General features: G+C 56.2%; 5 protein-coding genes across 5 annotated transcripts; 2 read left to right on the top strand and 3 right to left on the bottom strand.

Annotated features, from left to right (window-relative positions):
- Window positions 1–4,197: 4,197 nt before the first annotated feature.
- On the top strand, window positions 4,198–5,787 carry B0I36DRAFT_347038 (uncharacterized protein; the record flags this gene model as incomplete). The annotated part of the gene is made up of 1 exon (XM_046156527.1): window positions 4,198–5,787. The coding sequence occupies one exon, from the start codon at window positions 4,198–4,200 to the stop codon at window positions 5,785–5,787; it is 1,590 nt and encodes a 529-aa protein (XP_046015320.1).
- A 481-nt stretch (window positions 5,788–6,268) lies between these two features.
- Window positions 6,269–7,900, bottom strand: B0I36DRAFT_347037 (uncharacterized protein; the record flags this gene model as incomplete). The annotated part of the gene is made up of 1 exon (XM_046156526.1): window positions 6,269–7,900. The coding sequence occupies one exon, from the start codon at window positions 7,898–7,900 to the stop codon at window positions 6,269–6,271; it is 1,632 nt and encodes a 543-aa protein (XP_046015319.1).
- A 2,078-nt stretch (window positions 7,901–9,978) lies between these two features.
- B0I36DRAFT_317894 (uncharacterized protein) lies at window positions 9,979–11,191 on the bottom strand. The gene has a single exon (XM_046153214.1). It carries the CDS (start codon window positions 11,044–11,046, stop codon window positions 10,192–10,194), a length of 855 nt encoding a protein of 284 aa, XP_046015318.1. The 5' UTR covers window positions 11,047–11,191; the 3' UTR covers window positions 9,979–10,191.
- Window positions 11,192–12,924: 1,733 nt separating this feature from the next.
- Window positions 12,925–14,661, top strand: B0I36DRAFT_89732 (RfeD protein). The gene is made up of 3 exons (XM_046163545.1): window positions 12,925–13,420; window positions 13,482–13,892; window positions 13,952–14,661. The coding sequence occupies exons 1-3, from the start codon at window positions 13,070–13,072 to the stop codon at window positions 14,372–14,374; spliced, it is 1,185 nt and encodes a 394-aa protein (XP_046015317.1). The 5' UTR covers window positions 12,925–13,069; the 3' UTR covers window positions 14,375–14,661.
- Window positions 14,662–15,700: 1,039 nt separating this feature from the next.
- B0I36DRAFT_381975 (uncharacterized protein) lies at window positions 15,701–17,785 on the bottom strand (the record flags this gene model as incomplete). Its single annotated transcript, XM_046160888.1, has 3 exons — window positions 15,701–16,815; window positions 16,910–17,099; window positions 17,165–17,785. The coding sequence occupies 3 exons, from the start codon at window positions 17,783–17,785 to the stop codon at window positions 15,701–15,703; spliced, it is 1,926 nt and encodes a 641-aa protein (XP_046015316.1).
- Between the last annotated feature and the right edge of the window lie 655 nt (window positions 17,786–18,440).

Raw genomic sequence — 18,440 nt, 5'->3', positions numbered from 1 at the left:
GCGTAATGGGATTGAGGGGTCAACCAATGCTTGCTGCCTCGCAAGCTTTGACCCTCCAGATGTGTGGTGCCCCTGAGACTCGTCCTGCTGCCAACATAGACACTTTCTTGGCGCGCTGGTGCAAGCTCGCGGTTGGACCGTAACGGGAAAGGCGGGTGATGATGAAGCTGTTCATCAGCAGGGCCGGCCCGCTGAAACCCGTTTCTTTCTGCTTTATATCCATGGCAGCTCGACGGCTTGCTGCACCACCTGCAAGGATGACCGACATGTTCTCCGTCCCTAGTGTTGCAGGATGGGAAACCTGCTCCATTGACAAGGAGTCTTTGAAGACGTCTGCAACTCGCAGCTGACAAAGATTTCATCCTGGGCGCCTCCTGTCCATGCAGAGCCCAAAGATGCAGGTATCCATGCGTGGCACGCATGTCGCCAGGTCTCCACAACCCACTCAAGCTTTTCCCCATGCTATCTTGGGCATGACAGGCCCTTGTCCTGAAGCCCTTTCAGGGGTCTTCTTTGGCGTCACAGCCTAGTGCCGTAATGGATGCAGTTCCACTCTCCCGCTCGCCAATTCTTGTCGACTGCGGGTATGCACTGGAAGGACTGGACGAAGGACAACGGCAACCATGCTTAATCTATTTGGTCCGTTTATAGAGTGACCACATAGCCTTACAAGTCTGTCTCTCAAGCGCTCGCAGCTGCAAGCAGCCAGGAGGCCCTCATACCCGGACCATGCACGGACAGTTGACGCGTAATCGTCCTCGGCAGCAATGTTCGGCTACTACGAAACTCTGTTTTGACGACCGGTGAGATCCCTGGCAAACTCGATCTGATGGAATCAAGCTGTAGAACAAAGATGCGCGAGAGTATGCGGTCTGTCCATACAGTCTTGCTCGCGCGAAGTGGTGCAAGCATAACCGAATCGGCGCCAGGGTGATGACTTCAGGAGACAACTTGAGACAGCTGGAACACATGGCCTCCCCGGGGTCAGGGCATAATCAGCAGAAGTGGCCTGTCATTCGGCTTGAGCCGCATGCCTGCTATACATAGCAGTCGAAGTTGTGAGTTGTGGAGCGCGCGTGTGAGCTGTTGATGCAGTTTGATGTTGCATCTGGAAGCTAGAACCATACTATTCGTGTCTTCGACCCTGTCGACACAGGTCCAAGGAAGCTCGTGATTCGTGCAGTCTTGTTTCATACCAAGTGATTCAACGGCACTCGTCGCCCGTTTTCCGGACGTCTGAACACGCCCTGGTCATGGCCGTCGGCAAGTTTTCTATCTGATGTGCAGCATGCGTTTCTGGTCTGGCGGCCCACGCGCGCATTGGTGGGGAACTTTCATGATCAGACTGCAACGCGGAAGCATGTGGGCGGGCCCGTCGCAGGAACCTTCGTGGAGTCAGGCGCCGTGCATGTGGGACGCTTGAAGCTTGATTTCTCTGACCACTTGTCCACAGGTTTTCGTTGTCCATGTTCTCCTAGTGGCCGCGTTCGCTGTGTAGCTCGACAGAGCCGCCGTGATATGGTTCACGCAAAATCTCGGCCTCTTTCGCAGAGGTAGTGGGAGCCACTTTGCTCATGGCCGCGCCTCGCAGACCATGCCGTAGCGCTGGCAGTCGAGGTCCAGCAGTTGACGTGCTTCAAGATGCTGGTTCTGGTGCTGGTGCGAAACTCTGGGACGGCAGCAGCTATGTGTGCCTGGTGAACCTGCAAAAGAACGAGTTTCATGACGGCTAACGGCCCGGGTCTTCCAGCCTGGCATGTCAAGTGCAAACCACACAAAAGCAGATCTGTCATTTGTGAGCCTTGGAGTCGTGTAGTGCTGTGAGGGTAATACTGCCTTGCAAGCGTCGTCTGCGAATACGTGAAGAGGGTCGCGTCTCAGATCGGCGCCAGGACAGCGGACTGCGTCAATCTGTCAGTCGGCCAGCCGGCTCAGCTGCGTCTGCCCACACGTCCTGGCCCCATGGCAGGAGCATGTTGATACGCGCTGTGGCGAACCAGCGGCCGTGTTGCGTGGACCGCGAAGCGCGAGCGACCAGCGGTGGAGGCGCCGGACATGGCGAGGCTGCCGAGTCGGCACCTGCGTCGTATCCCGCGGGCGAGGAAATGGCGTGTTGGCGATCATGCGGTGCAAGAACGAGGGGGCGCGATTTTCACCTGGGACAGCAAGAGTCGCATCTCGAGACTTTGCGCGTGGTTGAGGTTGCCAAGCTCGGCGTCGGAACCAGGGTCTGACGCACAGGTCACCTTGGCCCGGTGCTGCTTTCGGAGCTGCTGGTGTTTGCGATTGCTCCCCTGGATCGCCCTCTGTTTCGGGCTATTCTCGAAGCTTGGCAGCCATGCCATAATTGGAACCTCCGATTTTGGCCATCCAGTCTGGGCACGCTGCGTAGTGTATGCTTGCTCGGGTGGGCCTAACCTGGCGTCCTCTGCACCACCAGCGTCCAAAGTTCGACGTGTCCGGCCAGTCCACGCCGGATGAAACTCCTTGGCAGTCGCCTGCCAGGTGGTCACAGATCAGCATCGAAACGACTCGTTCCCGTGACCATGGTCCTGTCCTCGGTTTAGCAAGAAACAGAAATAGAAACAGAAATGGAAACATGGTTCCAGCGCCTCCGTGGTTGGGATGCTCGAGCTTGGGGGATCACCACATGCGGGCGGTCGCACGTGCTGGGGCTATTCCTGATTACACCCACAAGGGATAGCAAAGGCGCTGCACAGGCACAGGTTGTCCAAGACCGCAGCCTGTAACGCACCTCAAGTGACAGGGCTCCATATTCGAGGCGCCAGGGATGGGAGCAATAATACTTGTCATATAAGCGAGAGGTGCAGGGGTCGTTGAGCCGCATGCTCCCTGGCTGTCAAGCTGCAGCTGAAGTCGTAATTAGTTGGCTTGCTACTTTGGGCAGTACTCTGCTGTGGTTCGAACTTTCAACTGGCGGCCATGCCTAAGATACTCCAAGATTGCAAGCCAGGTGGCGAATGCTGGACAAGGAAGAGACTGCGCGTGCTTGAAGTGACCAAGATCCCTAGGTGGGCCGAGCAGGAGGAAGCAGACCTTGGCGTGAGGCTGTTCTTGCACGAACTAGAGGCCGCATGTCGACGTGAGCTGGAAGTGAAAGAGCGTTCAAGCTGCCAAATGAGATGAAGATTGAGCCTCGTCATACTTGACTCGCAGAGGACACTTGGACCCCATGAGGACGTGCAAGTGCCCAAGTGGTGTTCAAATGGCAGCCGTGGTGGCCTGGTTGCGCCTTCCTGGGCCTCTGGCAAACGTGAAGTGAGTGCTGTTGGACAACTTGCACCATTCACCAGCTGCCTCATGCAAAAGCTCATGCACTTATCCACTCCTCACAGCTTGAAAGGCGTGGCCAACCCTACGGGTTTTCTTGGGTCTCGGCCATCTCTGCTGGTGCTACACGGCCGGCTCTTTTACCTCGAATTGCTTGCCTTTGGTAGAGACTCTGCGGCATCACCTCGCCTTCCGTCGGCTGTAACACCCGCAGTGGAAATATCGGACCTTCTGCTGGCGTGAAACTATGCCGACTTCTGAGAGGACTCAAAGAGAAAATAAGGATATCATTGCCTGGCTGGCTGCGACGCTGGACAGCTCCGGCTCGACATGCCACAGCCCAGTTCCAGCTCTGCGACCGGCTTCTCGGACACGACAGCATCCAGAGTGGCTTGAATGCTATATTCCGACAGCTCCTGTTGACCCATCGATGGCAAATCTTCACCCCAAGCAGCGCCAGCGGAGCAATTCCTCTGATGCCAGCATCCCTAACGCAAATGGCGACCTTTGCCGCTCGAAACAAGAACAGTTCGAAAGGAGGCCAAGATGGAAAACCCGACCTGACAAGTACGAACCCAAGAAGCAGCGGAAAGCTCTCAAGCACTCTGCGAAAGCCCATGGAGGTTTGGAATCCCGGAACACAGCACAGCCAGACATCGAGGAGGCTGTTCCGAGGAAACGCAGACCCGTCCTGTCTTATAAGGGCAACGGGATATCGAATAAAGGCATCTCGGCAGTGATTTCGACAGGAAGAATATCAGTAGGTGCCTCTGCCTGGTCATGCTGCACATGCAGAATACTTATCAGACTTTAGCTACCGCTGCAACTTGGTCCCGGACTTTTTGGAAATCGTCGAAATTCAGATGTCCAGTCCAGTATGTATGCATCGTGCGAGATCACTACAAAATGTTTGTCACTGACGCCTGCTTAGCATCTGATCTTGTGTTCCCGAATGTCGGGATCACAACTACAATCAGGCCGTCTAAGAATACAACAAGACACAACAGAAGACTGGAACGTGAAAGAGCCGAAGCCTCGTCTTTTTTCCCGATACAGCTGAATGAGCCCACAACTAATATCGTATCGAATGAAAAGACCTCAGTAGTGGATGCCCAAGCAGACCTGTTTCCAAAACCGGGAATGTCCGGGATATTCCCATTTGATCACGAAAAGGAGAAAATGGTTCACAGACACATCCAAGAACAGAGCCACCCCATTGAACTCGAAGACATCAATTACGCCCAGCCTCTTGAGGAACCAGCGACTCAAAAGACTGGAGCTTCAAGATCGTTAATGAGTCTACACAGGGTGAGGTCGAGTAGTCTCAGCACAACGGAGCATACTGCTGCATCATATGGAGACGAAATGTTTGATATGTACAGGGAGACGCTCTTCGCCACGGGTGTGTTTCGTAACACTGGCATTGACATCATTGCAGACGGCATGGTGTGCTCTGCGGAGTCTCATCCAGATGAAACTGATGTATATGCACGTCGACTCGAAGGTCTGAGGAGTGAAGGAGCCCGGCCCACTTCCTGTTCACGAACGACTCTAGCGACCGGTGAAGCACCATTACAATCTACCAATGTTCATGTCTCTGGAGTCGCCTGCAGCCCATTTCCAGGTCCGTCTCCGTCTGCCGAGCAGAGTCGGACACAGGATATGATCACGACGCAACACACCGAGACAAAGCCTCCCATGCACTACGTTACTCATCATATCAATCAACAAGACTGTGTCAAGCTGGGTGATGCGGGCCGGAGCTCAGATAAATCCTGTGTAAATCCTGTTGAACGATCGAAAGAGTTGTGCGCACATCTGAGCCTTCAGCAAGCTTCACCCGCTGGAGATCAGCACGAACAACAAGACGGAGATAGGGGGAAGGAGGCGATACATGAGCTGGATTTAGACTGCCAGTACAGAGACACAGGGGAATCACTCTATGGGACCGTAGATCCATCTCAACAGACACCCCCCTTATTGAGTAGCTGCTCGGGAGGGCATCCTCACTCACAGCACCATCGCCACTCTCCAAGCCCCAGACCATGTTGCGATGGCCACCATGCAATAGCACAAAGCCAGGAGGCAGCAAGTGATGTCGTACCATTGCCCCAGATCCCGAGCTCCGGGTTGACTCATATGGCATGTTTGCCATCCTTGCCACGTCATTGTCAGCGCGACACAATCGATACTCTTTCACGAGAAATTTGTGATGACACACAGCTGCAGCAGTACAACGCAGGTCGACCCGCGTATGGAAGCGACGAGAACCGGAGGAGCGCGCCCAATAGCTTGCATTACCATATTCACAGCCACTCACCCGAGGACGGCGTCAACGCTATGCAAGACGAAGACATCATGGGTCACTCAGATTTGCGCGCCGTCTTCGACGAGTCGGCCTATAACAATGCAGCAGAGGGCTGGTTCTCGAATGACAGAATGGAGTATCAGGATATGCTTGATTTTTGGAGACCAAATAGCTTTAGGACCATGTGAGGGTCGTGCCCGTGGCAGACTATTCGCTACATATTATACGATACGACGAAAATCTGCCGGTGGTGTGTGTTGTGAATATGAAGGCTGTGACAGAGCACCAGTAGACGACTGTGATCCATTGTCCACGGAAGGGGGAATCAACAGACAGCAACGGCCACCCTGTCGCTTGCGATGAAAGGAAACATCTACACTTGGCAAGAGCCAGCGTGCTCAATCGAACGTCATTATTTGATTATTATACGAGTATGAGAATACTCTAGAGTTGTACAAGCCGCGGACTGCGAAGTTGCAGTCCAGAAAAAGTATCATTGTGCTTGAATCATACATATCCGCTCGAAACAAGGAAATGGAGTGGGAAAATGACAAGAGAAGTACAAGAATTTGGTCGTGGATTCGTATGCCAAGGTCTGTCCTTGACCGGGGGCCTTGTGGACGAAATATGAACCAAATACCGTCGCAGACCCAGAGCCGAGTGCCTGGTCTACATTTTAAGCCTCTGTGTGAGGAATGACATGGATGCGCGGGCTTTCAAGCGAGCTCCTTTCCCTAAAGAGGTAGCTGTCTTGAACGCAGACTCGTGGCCGGCAGTACTTCTCCCAGGTTTGCCAGCATCGCTCGATGGATGGTGTGAGCTTTGGTGTGAGCTTTGATTACGCCCTTGGTTGAGATGTTCCCTGCCATGGTCGATTATATCAGGACCCCACAGCATTTGTCCGTCTCCAGACACAAGAACCTCATCGCCACTACTCAGCTGCATGATTTCAGTACCACACTCCGTGTCGGACTGGTCTTCGCCGGGCATTTGCGAATTCGTTCCATCAACGCGCGTAGGCGATTGTGGCGGTGTCGCCGTGTGAGGCACGCCCGGGCGAGCGGCCTGAGCGACAACCTGACGCAGTTCGCTAAGGCCAAAACTTCTCGTCTTCAACATTCCGGTCGCAAGGCCCTTGACCTCTTTGTCCCCATCATGAGCGCCAATCCACACCCGTGCCCCTAGTTTCGCAGCAATCACAGCTCCACCAGGTGCACCAGAGTTGATGTTGCCACCCATCCACCATGGATTGTCAACCAAGTTCATGCAATGCAAAAGAGCTGTAAGCGGTAGTGCAGCTTCAGTCACGAGATGCGATGTGGCGTATGGCTCCAATGCTGAGTACGATATGCCATGGGGCGAAAATATGAGAGATACTGGGTGACAGTGGGAGGCGGTGCTCGGAATCGTGGCGATTGATTGACGAGCGTTGGCCTTTGAAGGAATGTTCAGCACCTGGGTGGAATACAGAGCCGATACTGGCCGTGATCGTAAGACGGACGAGTCGCCTGCTGAATGTGTTGAAGTTGGTGAAGTTGGCGAAGTTGGTAAAGGGTTAATGCTGGATGCTGATCGGTACGACCTGAGCGAGTGCGAGGACGCTGGAGGTGACGGAGGCAACAATAACTGGTTCGTGACGGTCAAGGAGCCTCGCGAGTCAATGAATGTAGTCTTGAGCGCTCCTGGAGTTGTCGGCGGCGTCACAACATGCGAGCTGGGGCGAGGCTGAATGGTGAGATTGTGTGTCGATGGGGGTCGATACGTTATGCCTATCGCGGCGTGAAGGCCTGCGATGTCATGCTTCTGCGGGATGAAAGCGACAGTCACCTCACCCCTGTGTCCGCCAGCGGCGATAGCAGGAACTGGTATGCGTAGAACGGCCTGCTTGCCGGTGATGCGGGGATCTTGCCATCGAGGGATTGTCCTAACCTTGCTGTTGTCAAAGTGCTTCCAGCTCCGGATCAGCCGGGCCGAGTTGGGCTCTGCAAGGATCAGGGTCTTTGTGTTGTGAGCCGGCAGCTGGCGCAGGGTAGCCTCGTTGCAGTGATCGCTCTTATGTTGACTGATTATGACGAGATCGGGCTCGGGTAGCTCCAACAATGAGGCGATACATGGTGCTTGCTTCTGAGTGGTGACGGATATGGCTTTGTGGAAGATCTCTGACGGGCCTGTAAGCCAAGGATCTAACAGGACGGTGAATGGTCGTGGTGAGACCGTGTCCTGGGCAGCCAATGGCAGGAGCGGTTCGAACAAGAGAAGGAAAGAGGCGTCTGAATTGAGTTGCTTCACGGTCAAGGCCATTGTCCAATCTGGCTGTGCTGTTATCGCGGTGGAAGGACTTTGCTATGCAGCAGTGTTCCAGGGGTGGACGCTGTCGACTGCGCCAATGTGAGACCTCAGCTGATCATTGTCGGCCGTGAGAGCTGGACAGTCTCTGGATCGTAGTGCCGCCTGCCGGGTTAGGTCAGTCGTCGGTACAGACTTCGGCGATGGTGTCGAAACAGACGTGATCTGTTCAATTGATCGTGGGACGAGCTGGATTTGACGAGTCCGGCCGGGGCGGCAGACATGGGACGGCAGGTGCCTTTTATCGTCAACTCAGCGGGATGGAAGGCGCGACTGGCATGCAGGCGACTCAGCCGAGACCAACGGCCGCGGCACCAGCTGAACACGGGACGTCGAGCTCGAAGAGAATGGCGAAGCTTGAGATGGGGAATGGGCAGATCCGGGATCAGTGTCGTTCGAGGATTGCATCAACAGCAGGCCAAACACGCGAGTGGCCACCCGGAGATGATGGCTGCGCGAGCGGGACGGTAATTATAAGGAAGCAAAGGACGTCTGCAGAACCTTTTCTGATGCTTGGAGGAGATGGCTGGGCGAGGAGGCAGCAAATGCAGCCCGCTTATTTGCTGCTTTTACCGTGGTGCAGGGCACATTGACCTCATCGTGGCAAGACGCAACATTGTCTCATGCTTCTTTGGGAGGATTGAGATGAACCCCCAGACCCGATCGACTTGCTTCGGCGGCCGGAAGCCAACCACAGCGTTTGGATGTGGTGGCCACGGCGCCGGCGCGAACAGGGAAGCTGGAGCCGAAGGCTGCAGGTGGTTGATCGCTATAGCGCCGCCCCTTTAAGGTGTCGTCACGCTATGGAGCCCTAGACCGCCAATGGTCTGCGGGCATGCACCATGCTTTCCAGGGCCAGCCACCTGCCTGAAGCTTGCCCACCTCGGAACCGGTAATTCGGCTACGGCCTTGCGCGAGAACAGCCCAGCTGTCAGGGCAGGGAAAGCGCAGAAAGGCAAAGGAGAAAGCTGACGGCTACTCGAACGGGGCGTCTTGGCTTGTCCAGCCTCCACGCATGTCTCTCCATGATTTGGTATAGCGGGGCATAACCTGGAGCGATTTCTGGGGGGGAATGTCATGTCTCGATGGTTCTGGCCTGACGTAGCACAAGATCAGGCCGTAGTCTGGCCCTGCTGGCACGCACGACGGCGGCTGCTCTATTGGCAGCATCCATGTCGATAATGTTCATGCGAACGAGCGCTTTGAACTGTCAATCAACCAGGGCACGTGGACGCGAGCGGATCGTCCCATGTATTGTCGAATCCCAGTCGCTGTGCTGTGCTTCGCTGTGGGTCGTCTTTGGTCGCATGTAAGATGCTTTCCCGCATATATTAGGGCAACCGATGCCTCTCTGTCCGAGTTCGCATCGTGAAGCATCCCCAACCGGAAGCTTACGCTGGCTAGTCTTGGAGAAGCAATTATGCACCGAGCGCAAAGACCGGCTTCCAGCTGGCAAGGCGAGTGTCCATAATCAAGCTCGATCTCGGCGAAACGTTATCTAAGGCAGAGGGATCGACAAAATTGGCGACACTACGGGACCTGTGCCGGGCTTTCGGAACAGGCACACTTCTTGAGTTGGTGAAGGCGTCCCCATTGGATAGTGCTGTCGCGCATCTTCCTGAGTCTGGGTCCGGGAGCACGGTCCGAGTCATCGGCAGTTGGCTGACAAGCTGGACTGCACGGCCAGGTGCTAAATGTAAGGCACTGCGTGGGCACCATTCAGTAACACTGCAAAGAATACGTACACTAGGTAAGCAGTACGCCGTGTGATGACTTTTAAGACTTGTCTGTCAGCCGCGGGATAAGAGGCAAACCCAGGCAATGAGTCACTAGAGTCGTACCAATCGCTTGTGATCAGATGCTCTGGGCACTGTACCGAAGCGTCGGTTTGGGTGTACCACAGTGAGTGGTTGCACGATGCACCTTCCACACCTTGAGGCATCCAGGGCTCCACAATCTTCACCATATCACCAGGGTCTGGCCATGCATCTTTTCTTCTTTTTTTTTCTTTTTCTTCTCGTTTTCCTGCTCTTTTCTCACACTTCCTCAAGCCTCTCGTTGCAAAGCTGATGACCTTTAGTACCGAAGGAGTGGCAAGGATTCGTCAAGACAAACCTGAAGAGCTACCAATGCTTGTAGCAATCTTCCGCCTCTTCAGACACCACGGTTTAAGCTGACAGCAGAATGGAAGGGGACCTGACTCTCAAGCTTGATCCGAGTCAGTCCTGGCCTGGGTTCAATCACATCTAGCCGAGGCCTGTGAAAGGACAATAATGTCCGGTCCAAGCTCGCCATACTACAGCGTGGTTTAACCAATCGAAAGGGCTCAGTCGTTGCTCGCCCCTGGCCACATGGCCAAATTTTTTTTTCTTTCCTTTTGGGGCGTTTCCAGCACAAGACCTGATTGCTCGGCAGGGCACCAACATGAAGTCCACATTCATTGGTACTTGTGATGCTACCTCATGCCAACGTGCATCCGACTCAAAATGGGCCATCTTGAGCTCGAGCCGATGTCTACCATCTAGCTGTCGCCTGAGCTTGTTCTGCGCTAGCAAGGCGTCGTTGGGTTGGCTGCTTGAGTTCCTCCTGACCGTCGTCTCGTTTTCAGCTTTCCTAATCAGTGACCAGGACCCTGTCCCCATTCTTTGCCAATCTATCGAGGAATGAAAGACCGGCAGATGCACATCCCAATTCAGCTGCCGGAAGCTGCAACGCCTCGAAGTACTTTTTGGATGCGCGCATGCCCCTCGAGTGTAACACATCGACAAGCGATGAGGGTGTCTGCACGGGGGGAAAAAGTACCTGCAGGCAGAGAAGGGGTCTAGAAGGCCACCAAGCGCGACCCTTCGCTCGCCAAGGTCTGTCGCAAGATGGATCCGGCCCGCTTGGGCCCCTCTTAGCCTGGCGAGCTTGAATCGGGGTCTCGCACCACCAAGTTTGAGGTTCTGTGCATGTGACTGCGCATGGGCGTCTCGAAGCTGGCGGTGTCCGGGCGAGGCGCCAGCCAGGAGCTCGAGATGATTGCGGTGAGGAGACGATCCGAAATTCTGAAGCGCCCTTCCACATCGGCCACGTTCGTGCGCTGTCCCGTAACGTAGCATGTGGTTGCGCTCTGTCGAAGCTGAGCTGAATCCTTCCCAGGTGAGATCTGGGATTTGTGTGCCTTCGCGGGGACGAGAGGACCTGGCATCGAAAGGGTTCCGCCTGATGACCCATCCTGACCAATGACCAGTCTCGCAAGTGGCGAAAACCCGCAAGACTGACGAAGACTTGGGCCCGCAACGAGGCAAAGGCTTGGTGGCCCGCCTTAAAGCGGAGCCTGCCCTTACCCACCAGGCTTGCTAAGGAGGCAGGCCCCCCTGTTGACAAGCATGGCTCGCATGAACTTGAGGCGCATCCTTGGTTGAGCTGGGCGGCGCGCTTTGCTACGAAGAGCGCATGACTTGACGGGCATGAGGGTAATGTCGAGAATGTGCAGGTGAGGAGGCTTTGCGAGACGGGGGCTGCAACGGCTTGCAGACGTTCTAGGGAGGTGCGAGCACATACATGTCCAGGCAAAGCTGAGAGCAGGCGACGAGCCTGACTGGAGACGACGAGCCTGGCGTCAAACACGGGCAGCATCCTGGGACGTCGTCGAGGCCCCGTCCATGCCATGTGCCAGGAGATCCACCAGGGCAGGGCAGGTGCTGCAGCTCTTTTGTCGGGTGCTCGTTGGGAAGGCCAGTCGAGTTCAGCAGAACGCAGCCCACCCGCAACCACCGACCCCGCATCCCAGCCAGCCCAGTCCCGTACATGCTCGATTCGACAAGAGTCAGCGTGCTCACAAGCAGCCCTGACCTGCGTTACGCCAGGCTCGACTCGAGCATGCCCGAAGAGCCAATCACCAGCCTCACCTGCCTCGCCCCCTCTCGATCCGGTGCCTCTCGTCCCCTTGCCTGCGCTGCCCATGTGGGTGGGTGCTCTCGGCTCTCGCGCCCCAGCTGCCGCAGGAGGAGAAGCTCTGCTCTTTCGCATGGGGAGCTCCTAGCTCTCTGGGCAGCTGCTGCTCTCGGTGCTTGGCCGCCCGCCCGACCTGGCCAGAGACAAATGACGAACTGCGCCAGTCTCCCTGCTTCCAGCCAGGCCTTTGCTATCATCTTCCTCCCTGTTCCGCTTTCTTCAACGAGCCTGGAGCTTCCCAATCGCCGTCTTTGGTCCAAATGAGAGCTTGAGCTCCAGCTTCCAGGCCACCTGGCAGAGCTCGTCCATCCCACCACCTAGAAGCTGTGCTCTCAACCCCACGGCTAGCACCTCTGGGAGCTCTGGCCCTCTGAGCATTGCTATCCGGCTCGCCCCAGGGCATTCCATCATTTCTTCCACAGCCGAGGAAAATTTAGATTCAATCTTCCGCCGGGCCAGGACAGGGCGTGCGAAAGCGTAGCGCTCGAGCTAGCCAGGCCTTCGCAAGAGATTCAATCATCCTTAGCCTGGCTCACTTTTCGCCCGCCGGAGAGGGTGGCTCGCCTGACCAACTGTTACTACATACTACCTTTTTCTGACTTCTGGCGCCCTCTCCAACCTTCTCCCTCTTCTCTCGTTTCAATCCTCCCCGTTGCAAGGCAGCCAGCCTCGAGGCACCCCGTGGCCTTCTGCCCCGTCATAGATATACCTTGCATTGTCACGGCCGACAGCTTCAAAGACCTTTCTGGTCAGACTCGTCGCGGTTCCATCACTTTTTCGTCTTATCGTCGAAATCGATACGGCCCGTCCCTGAGCCCCTCTGATTGAGACCTTCCAGAGTGGGGGTCGCTTCACGATGCCGCCTCGGTCGTCGCTCACGTCGAGCTTCTCCATCACCGATGCCAACAATGAGGTCGTCTGTCCGCTGTATAATCAGGATCATTCTAGTTGTCGCAAGAGATGCATTGGCGTAAGTTGCCGCTGTCCTGTCCCGCTAGCAGCCACGTCCACTTTTGGAGCTGCTGAGGTTGCCAGTCCACTCTCTGGAGGCGCTTGCGACCGTGCTGTGCCTCACATGTCAGCCTCAACGGCATGCATGCGGCCAAAGCTTCCATGACTATTTGAGTCCTAATACATGGAGCGGCGGGTGTTGACTGTTCCAAACAGGAAAAGAGATATCGTTCCATGCAGGAGCACATCCGGCGAGCACACCCTGAGCATTACATAGCGAAGCTCCCAGCGACCGAGGAAAGCTTCTTGTTGATGATCAATACGCCACCGTCAGAAAAGCCACAGAACCAAGGCACGCCCAACCAGCACCAACAGCAGAACAGAACTCCCAAGAGCCTCGATGCAAACAAGCTATATCATCATGACCGCCACGGCTACATGCGAGACGGTTCGAGCGCCCCCGGCACACCGCGACACTTGGACGATTATGTTAGCGCCTCTTTGCTCCCAGCCGCCAGTGCCGCAGCAGCTCTTGCACAGCTCGGGCAGCAACACAAGATCGAGCATGATTGGGACTCTGATGCCGTATGCCACATCATTTGCCATAATTGCGACTTATCAAGCTGCTGACTTACATCTGAAATAGGGCTGGCACTCAGACGTCGAAGGCCCAAGAATCCCCCGATCCACAATCGAATTGCCTCCAATTCATGACCCCACGAGCGACCCATACTCCCGCCTCAACGGTCCCAGCCGCAGAGATCTACTTCCCTCAATCCTCTCCAATTCGCCTCCGGGTCGTTCTTCGACCCTGCCACCGCTGCAGAGGTCGATGGGCGTGAGCCGACCCCGGAAGCAGTCGATAAGCAAGCGCAGCCACAAGAAGCAGAGATCCCGTGGCACCGCTGCGGATTGGTTTCGCCGCATACGAGACGACGACTTTCTGGACAGAAAGGCGCAGTCTGTCGAACCGTCCACCAATTTTGGGAAGCGATGGGAAGACCTGATCGATGCCGCCGCATCCGCTACTGAGGATATCGATGAGGATCGCACACCTGTGAGTCCACTAAATCTACCTTCCTCGGCTTAATTGTTTTACTGATACCTCGTCTCTAGATCCCACGCTCGCCCGTTTCAGTCAACCGAGCCTCACTCCCCCCATTTACGCAGCAGCATTTCCACGGATACCAAGCCTCGCCTCTGCAGCAGCAAGCACTTACGCCGCCATCGTTTGCACAAGAGCTTGCCGACCCATTCCCATCAGTTGAAAGCGGGGAAACCGGCGATACTTTCCATATAGGAGCTTCTGGGCTCTCCGACTCATCGCCCAGCTACTCATCCCAGGATGTCCACATATACTGTGCTGCATGCCAGCGTACATCGAGGTTGAAAGAGTCTTATGCCTGCACCGAGTGCATCTGTGGCATCTGCCGAGACTGCGTCAATATCCTTATGGAGGAGCAAGGCGCGCGGCGGAAGTGTCCACGATGTGCCACTGTCGGCGGACGATTCAAGCCATTCCAGCTGGACTTTCGGTGATTGACTTGATAAATGAAAAGGGCACACAAGTGCCGAAGGATGGGAAAAGACGGATTCTTTTCGCCTTTTCACCAGTTCAAATCAAGGTATATGGTCGACTGCAACCCAGTAGGGAATGCGATCTGCTCGTCAGATATGCAAGCACATTCCAGGACATCTTTCGGAGACTATACGTTCGACGAGCTCGACCAACCCCAGCGACTAAGCACTACAACCTGGACGCCGCCATCTTTAGGTCAATCAAGCTTGGCTTGTGAATCCACGCTTGAGATTCTGAAGTTCTCGAACATCGCACTGTCGACTGGGGGGCGTGCCAAGTCTACGTCCACTGCAATCACGACAACCAGACGTTGAGATCTGATCTACGAGTTCCTCGTCAAGCCTGCTCCCACCTATACATATCTGCGCTACCCGGCCATACTGACTTTTTGTGGCGAGGATCAGGCGCCATTATCTTTTTGCTTTTCACTAATGCTCGATTCCATTGACAGGAACAATTCTGGGTAGGCGTTGTGCATTTGATTTCTGGTAGGATTCCAAAGATTCCTGTTGCGCCACAGGAGAACACTGCCTTCAGGCGTTGTGGCTGTCTGTTTCATGCCGTTTCTGCATTTGCAATGCTTTCCTTCCTTCCGCACTCGCCACGATGGCGTTCGGGCCAGCCACCCATGGGTCTTGTGGGCTATTGTTTCTGGGGGCGTTCTCTACACTTGAATAACGGCGTTCTTTCTGGGTTGCCCTTTTGATACACATCCTGACTGCGCGAACACCGCCCAGACGCTTCTTCTCTTTAGCTGTCTTTGGGCTCACATTCCTTGATGCAAGGTTCAATCATTTCTGCTTTAGGTTACGTCACACGCCGCCCGAGTGGATACACGTTAGAAAGCTGCAATGAACATTTTCATGGTTGTACTGCTTTACTACGGAAACAGTGTCCATGACATACATGTGTTGCTTGCAACACGGGGCATAAATTGTCTTACTTGCGAGTATTCTGCCGGCCGAGCACGGCGCTCAAAACAGTGAAGGCTGTGATGCCTCTTATGTGTTGGCCTTCCACGCCAGGAATGCCGCAGTCATTCTGTTAGCCATAGACCACAATAGACTGCATACGGTTTTCCAGATCATCCCATATCCGGAGGGCAAGAGATAGAGAAGCGTGACTGTATTCGTCTGTGCCAGCTTCACCGTGAAAGTGGCCTCTTGAGAATTTTTCCTCGCGTGACTCGAACCTTTGCTTTAGAGCACGCACTCGTTCCAAAAAGAGCAATCCTTCAACCACGTGGACGCGAACTGCGTTGGGACGCCCCACACACACAAAATTCACTACTGCACAGCAGCACCGCCGAACTCGGCATCCATGACGCTCCGCGCGAGCCCGGCGATCTCTCTCAGGGGCTTCACGATGACCATTTCGAGGAACAGCTTCTCCTCCTGCGTCCTGCTGCTGCTGCTGCCGAGACCGGGACCAGGACGACCGCGCTGGTCCAAGAGCTTGCGCACGAGGTCCTGCTCGGCGTGCCGGCCGGGGAGGGCGCGGATGTCCTGGAGGATATCCTGGGCTTCGTGGTGGTAGGGCTGGATCAGCATGCGGTGGTGGTGGTGGTTGTTGTTGTTCTGGTGCTGGGCATCACTACTCGTGGCCGGCCTTGGGGAAGGGGATGCCGTCGACGACGAGGCGGAGCGCAGGACGAGCAGTAGTAGCACCTCGCATGTCGTCGGGACGTCCATGGTGCGCAGCACGGCGAGGATAGCCTTCTCTGCCGCCTGCAGCGCTTTCGACTGTGGCTTTTGTCGTGGGGATGCCGATGCCGATGGTGATGATGACCATTCTTCTTCTGCTGCTGCTGCTGCTGCTGCTGGCGCGGCCGCGTTGGCGAGGAGCTTGGCCAGTGTGAGCAGCCCCTTGACCCGGCCGGGTGATTCTGGGAACGGGTTGCGGACAGGTTCGACTTGTGTCGCGAGAAGGGATGATAGCGCCAGGCCGGCGGCGTAGTTGGCGCGGCTTGAGAAGTGGATCACGGCGTCTGTGAGGATTTCTGGAACGGGATGTATGGCGAAGGGAGTTGAGTGGGTGGTGTCGGCGAGAAGAAGTGGTTGGCAGAGGGACCAGCGACGGCGGAGGTCCTCGGTCGAGCCTGCGTCTGCTGTTGTGGTAGCGCCCGAGCTGCTGCGAGGCGGCGTGGGAAGGGAAGTAAAGGACGCTTGGACCTGGGCTATGGCCTTGGAGAAGTCCTTGGTCTTGCTGAGCGGCGGCGAGGTCTGTTGGCGGATGAGCTCAGAAAGGTCGGTCGCCAGGCTTAGGTCGTTGAGCTGTAAGTGAGGATAACGCTGGCAGGCCTGATACACGTCGAGGTCTTCGGCGCAGCGAGGACAGGCACACGTGAAATGGTACCGAGCCTTGAGGCTTGCTTGTCGCTGGGAGAGAGGCAGAGCTTGGTCTGCCGACGGCGGTGGTAATACATATGTTTGTTAGTGACTAGTATACTGTGCGTTGGCGATTTTGGTGCGAAGCATCGAGGGGGTTAAACCTACCGATGTATGATATCTCGACCTCGTCACCCTCGTTGATGGCCTGGTACGCACGCAGCACGGCAACGCGGCCGGAGAACTGCACGTACGCGCTGGGCAAGCACGAGTGGTTGACCATGGCCAGCTGCGGGTGCAGGAACAGGCCCGTCTGCCCGATGTCTGCGTCGAGGCGGTTGAAGGAGTTGACTTGCAGCTGTTTGTTGTTTACGTTCATTAGACGGGTGTTTTGTGGGCGCTGCAGAAGACATGGCCACACACCTTGCAGAGCACCTCCAGTGCCTCATTCTTCTCCCTCTCGCCCACCGCGCGGCCAAGGTAGTGCAGCGCAGCCATGGCCTGGAGCTCCATGTCCTGCCAGCTCACAGCCTCGGCACTGGACCTGTTACTGTCGTTGACATTACCAGGTGGCAGCCGCCTAAAGTCGTCGACATGGCTCTCGAGCTTACCCACGAGGGCATTCCGATCCGCATCGGAGCGGAGGAGGAGGATCTGCACGAGAGCCCGCACCGGCGTCGGGAGAGCGACATGCCCAGAGGCCGAGGTCGAGGCGCGGACGCGCTGGAAGACCTTGCACTCGAGCTTGTGGACGAGCTGCCAGTCGCGCTTCTGGCATGCCGGGCTGCAATAGGCGACGACCCGGCAGCCGGTGCAGGCACGCAGCTTGACGGGCGGTGTTGTTGTGGTGGTGTCGTTGTTGTCGGCGGGCGTGGCGAGGCAGTAGCTGCAGGTGTGGGCGAGGTGGTTCGAGTCCGGGATGGCAATGGCCGGGGTCCCGGCTCCGTCGAACACGGCAATGATGTCGCCGGGACGGACGGCCCGGGCGGCGAGCAGGCCCCGGCCCCGCGCCGGCGACGTCGGGCTCGGGATGGTGTAGTTCATGGTGGGTGTGTGCTCTGCAAACAAGTCCGGGATGGGCCAACAACCCTGGCCGTGTAATCCTCTAAGCTGTCAGCCACAAAGCTCGGGGCGGCAGTGCCCCATGCTACGGTATCCGCCTGGTGCCTCTGTCTACCCACACGCGACGAGGGGGTTGAGCATTCTCGGCCGCGGCTTCGATCGCGCAACACTAGCCGCTAACAGCCGGGAACGTGGCGGCGTAAGGCGCACCTGCTGACTGCATGCCTAAAGTATGTGCTTGTACTCTGTATACTCCCTCATCTTGTACGGGCAGAGGCTATAGAATAGGGCGGGCAGGCAGTTCCTGGCCCCCACCCGGTGCGGACAGATACCCCGCCTCCACAACAGGAAGCTCTTCCTACGATGGCATTCCTCCTCCGTCCAGTCCGGGCACCTCGGGAACCTCCACGCGGCCGAATGAGTCACGCCGGGACTTATCACTATCAAACGTCTCACGGCAGAGATTCCCAAACATGCCAGACATGGGTTGTGCCATATGTCGGCAAAGTATGGAGTTGCCATACGAGCGGATCATCGCTGGGCTGGACCCTGGCCGGAAAGGCCGATGTGGGCGACGACCAGGTCACCAGGGACCACGCACGGCGCCCTACACACTGCCATCCCGAGTAGAACAGAT

This window comes from Microdochium trichocladiopsis (assembly GCF_020744255.1).
Source record: "Microdochium trichocladiopsis strain MPI-CAGE-CH-0230 chromosome Unknown B0I36scaffold_3, whole genome shotgun sequence".
NCBI classification, from domain to species: Eukaryota; Fungi; Ascomycota; class Sordariomycetes; order Xylariales; family Microdochiaceae; genus Microdochium; species Microdochium trichocladiopsis.
Note: the sequence above shows the minus strand (reverse complement) of the source record. Positions and strands in the feature narration are given on the sequence as shown.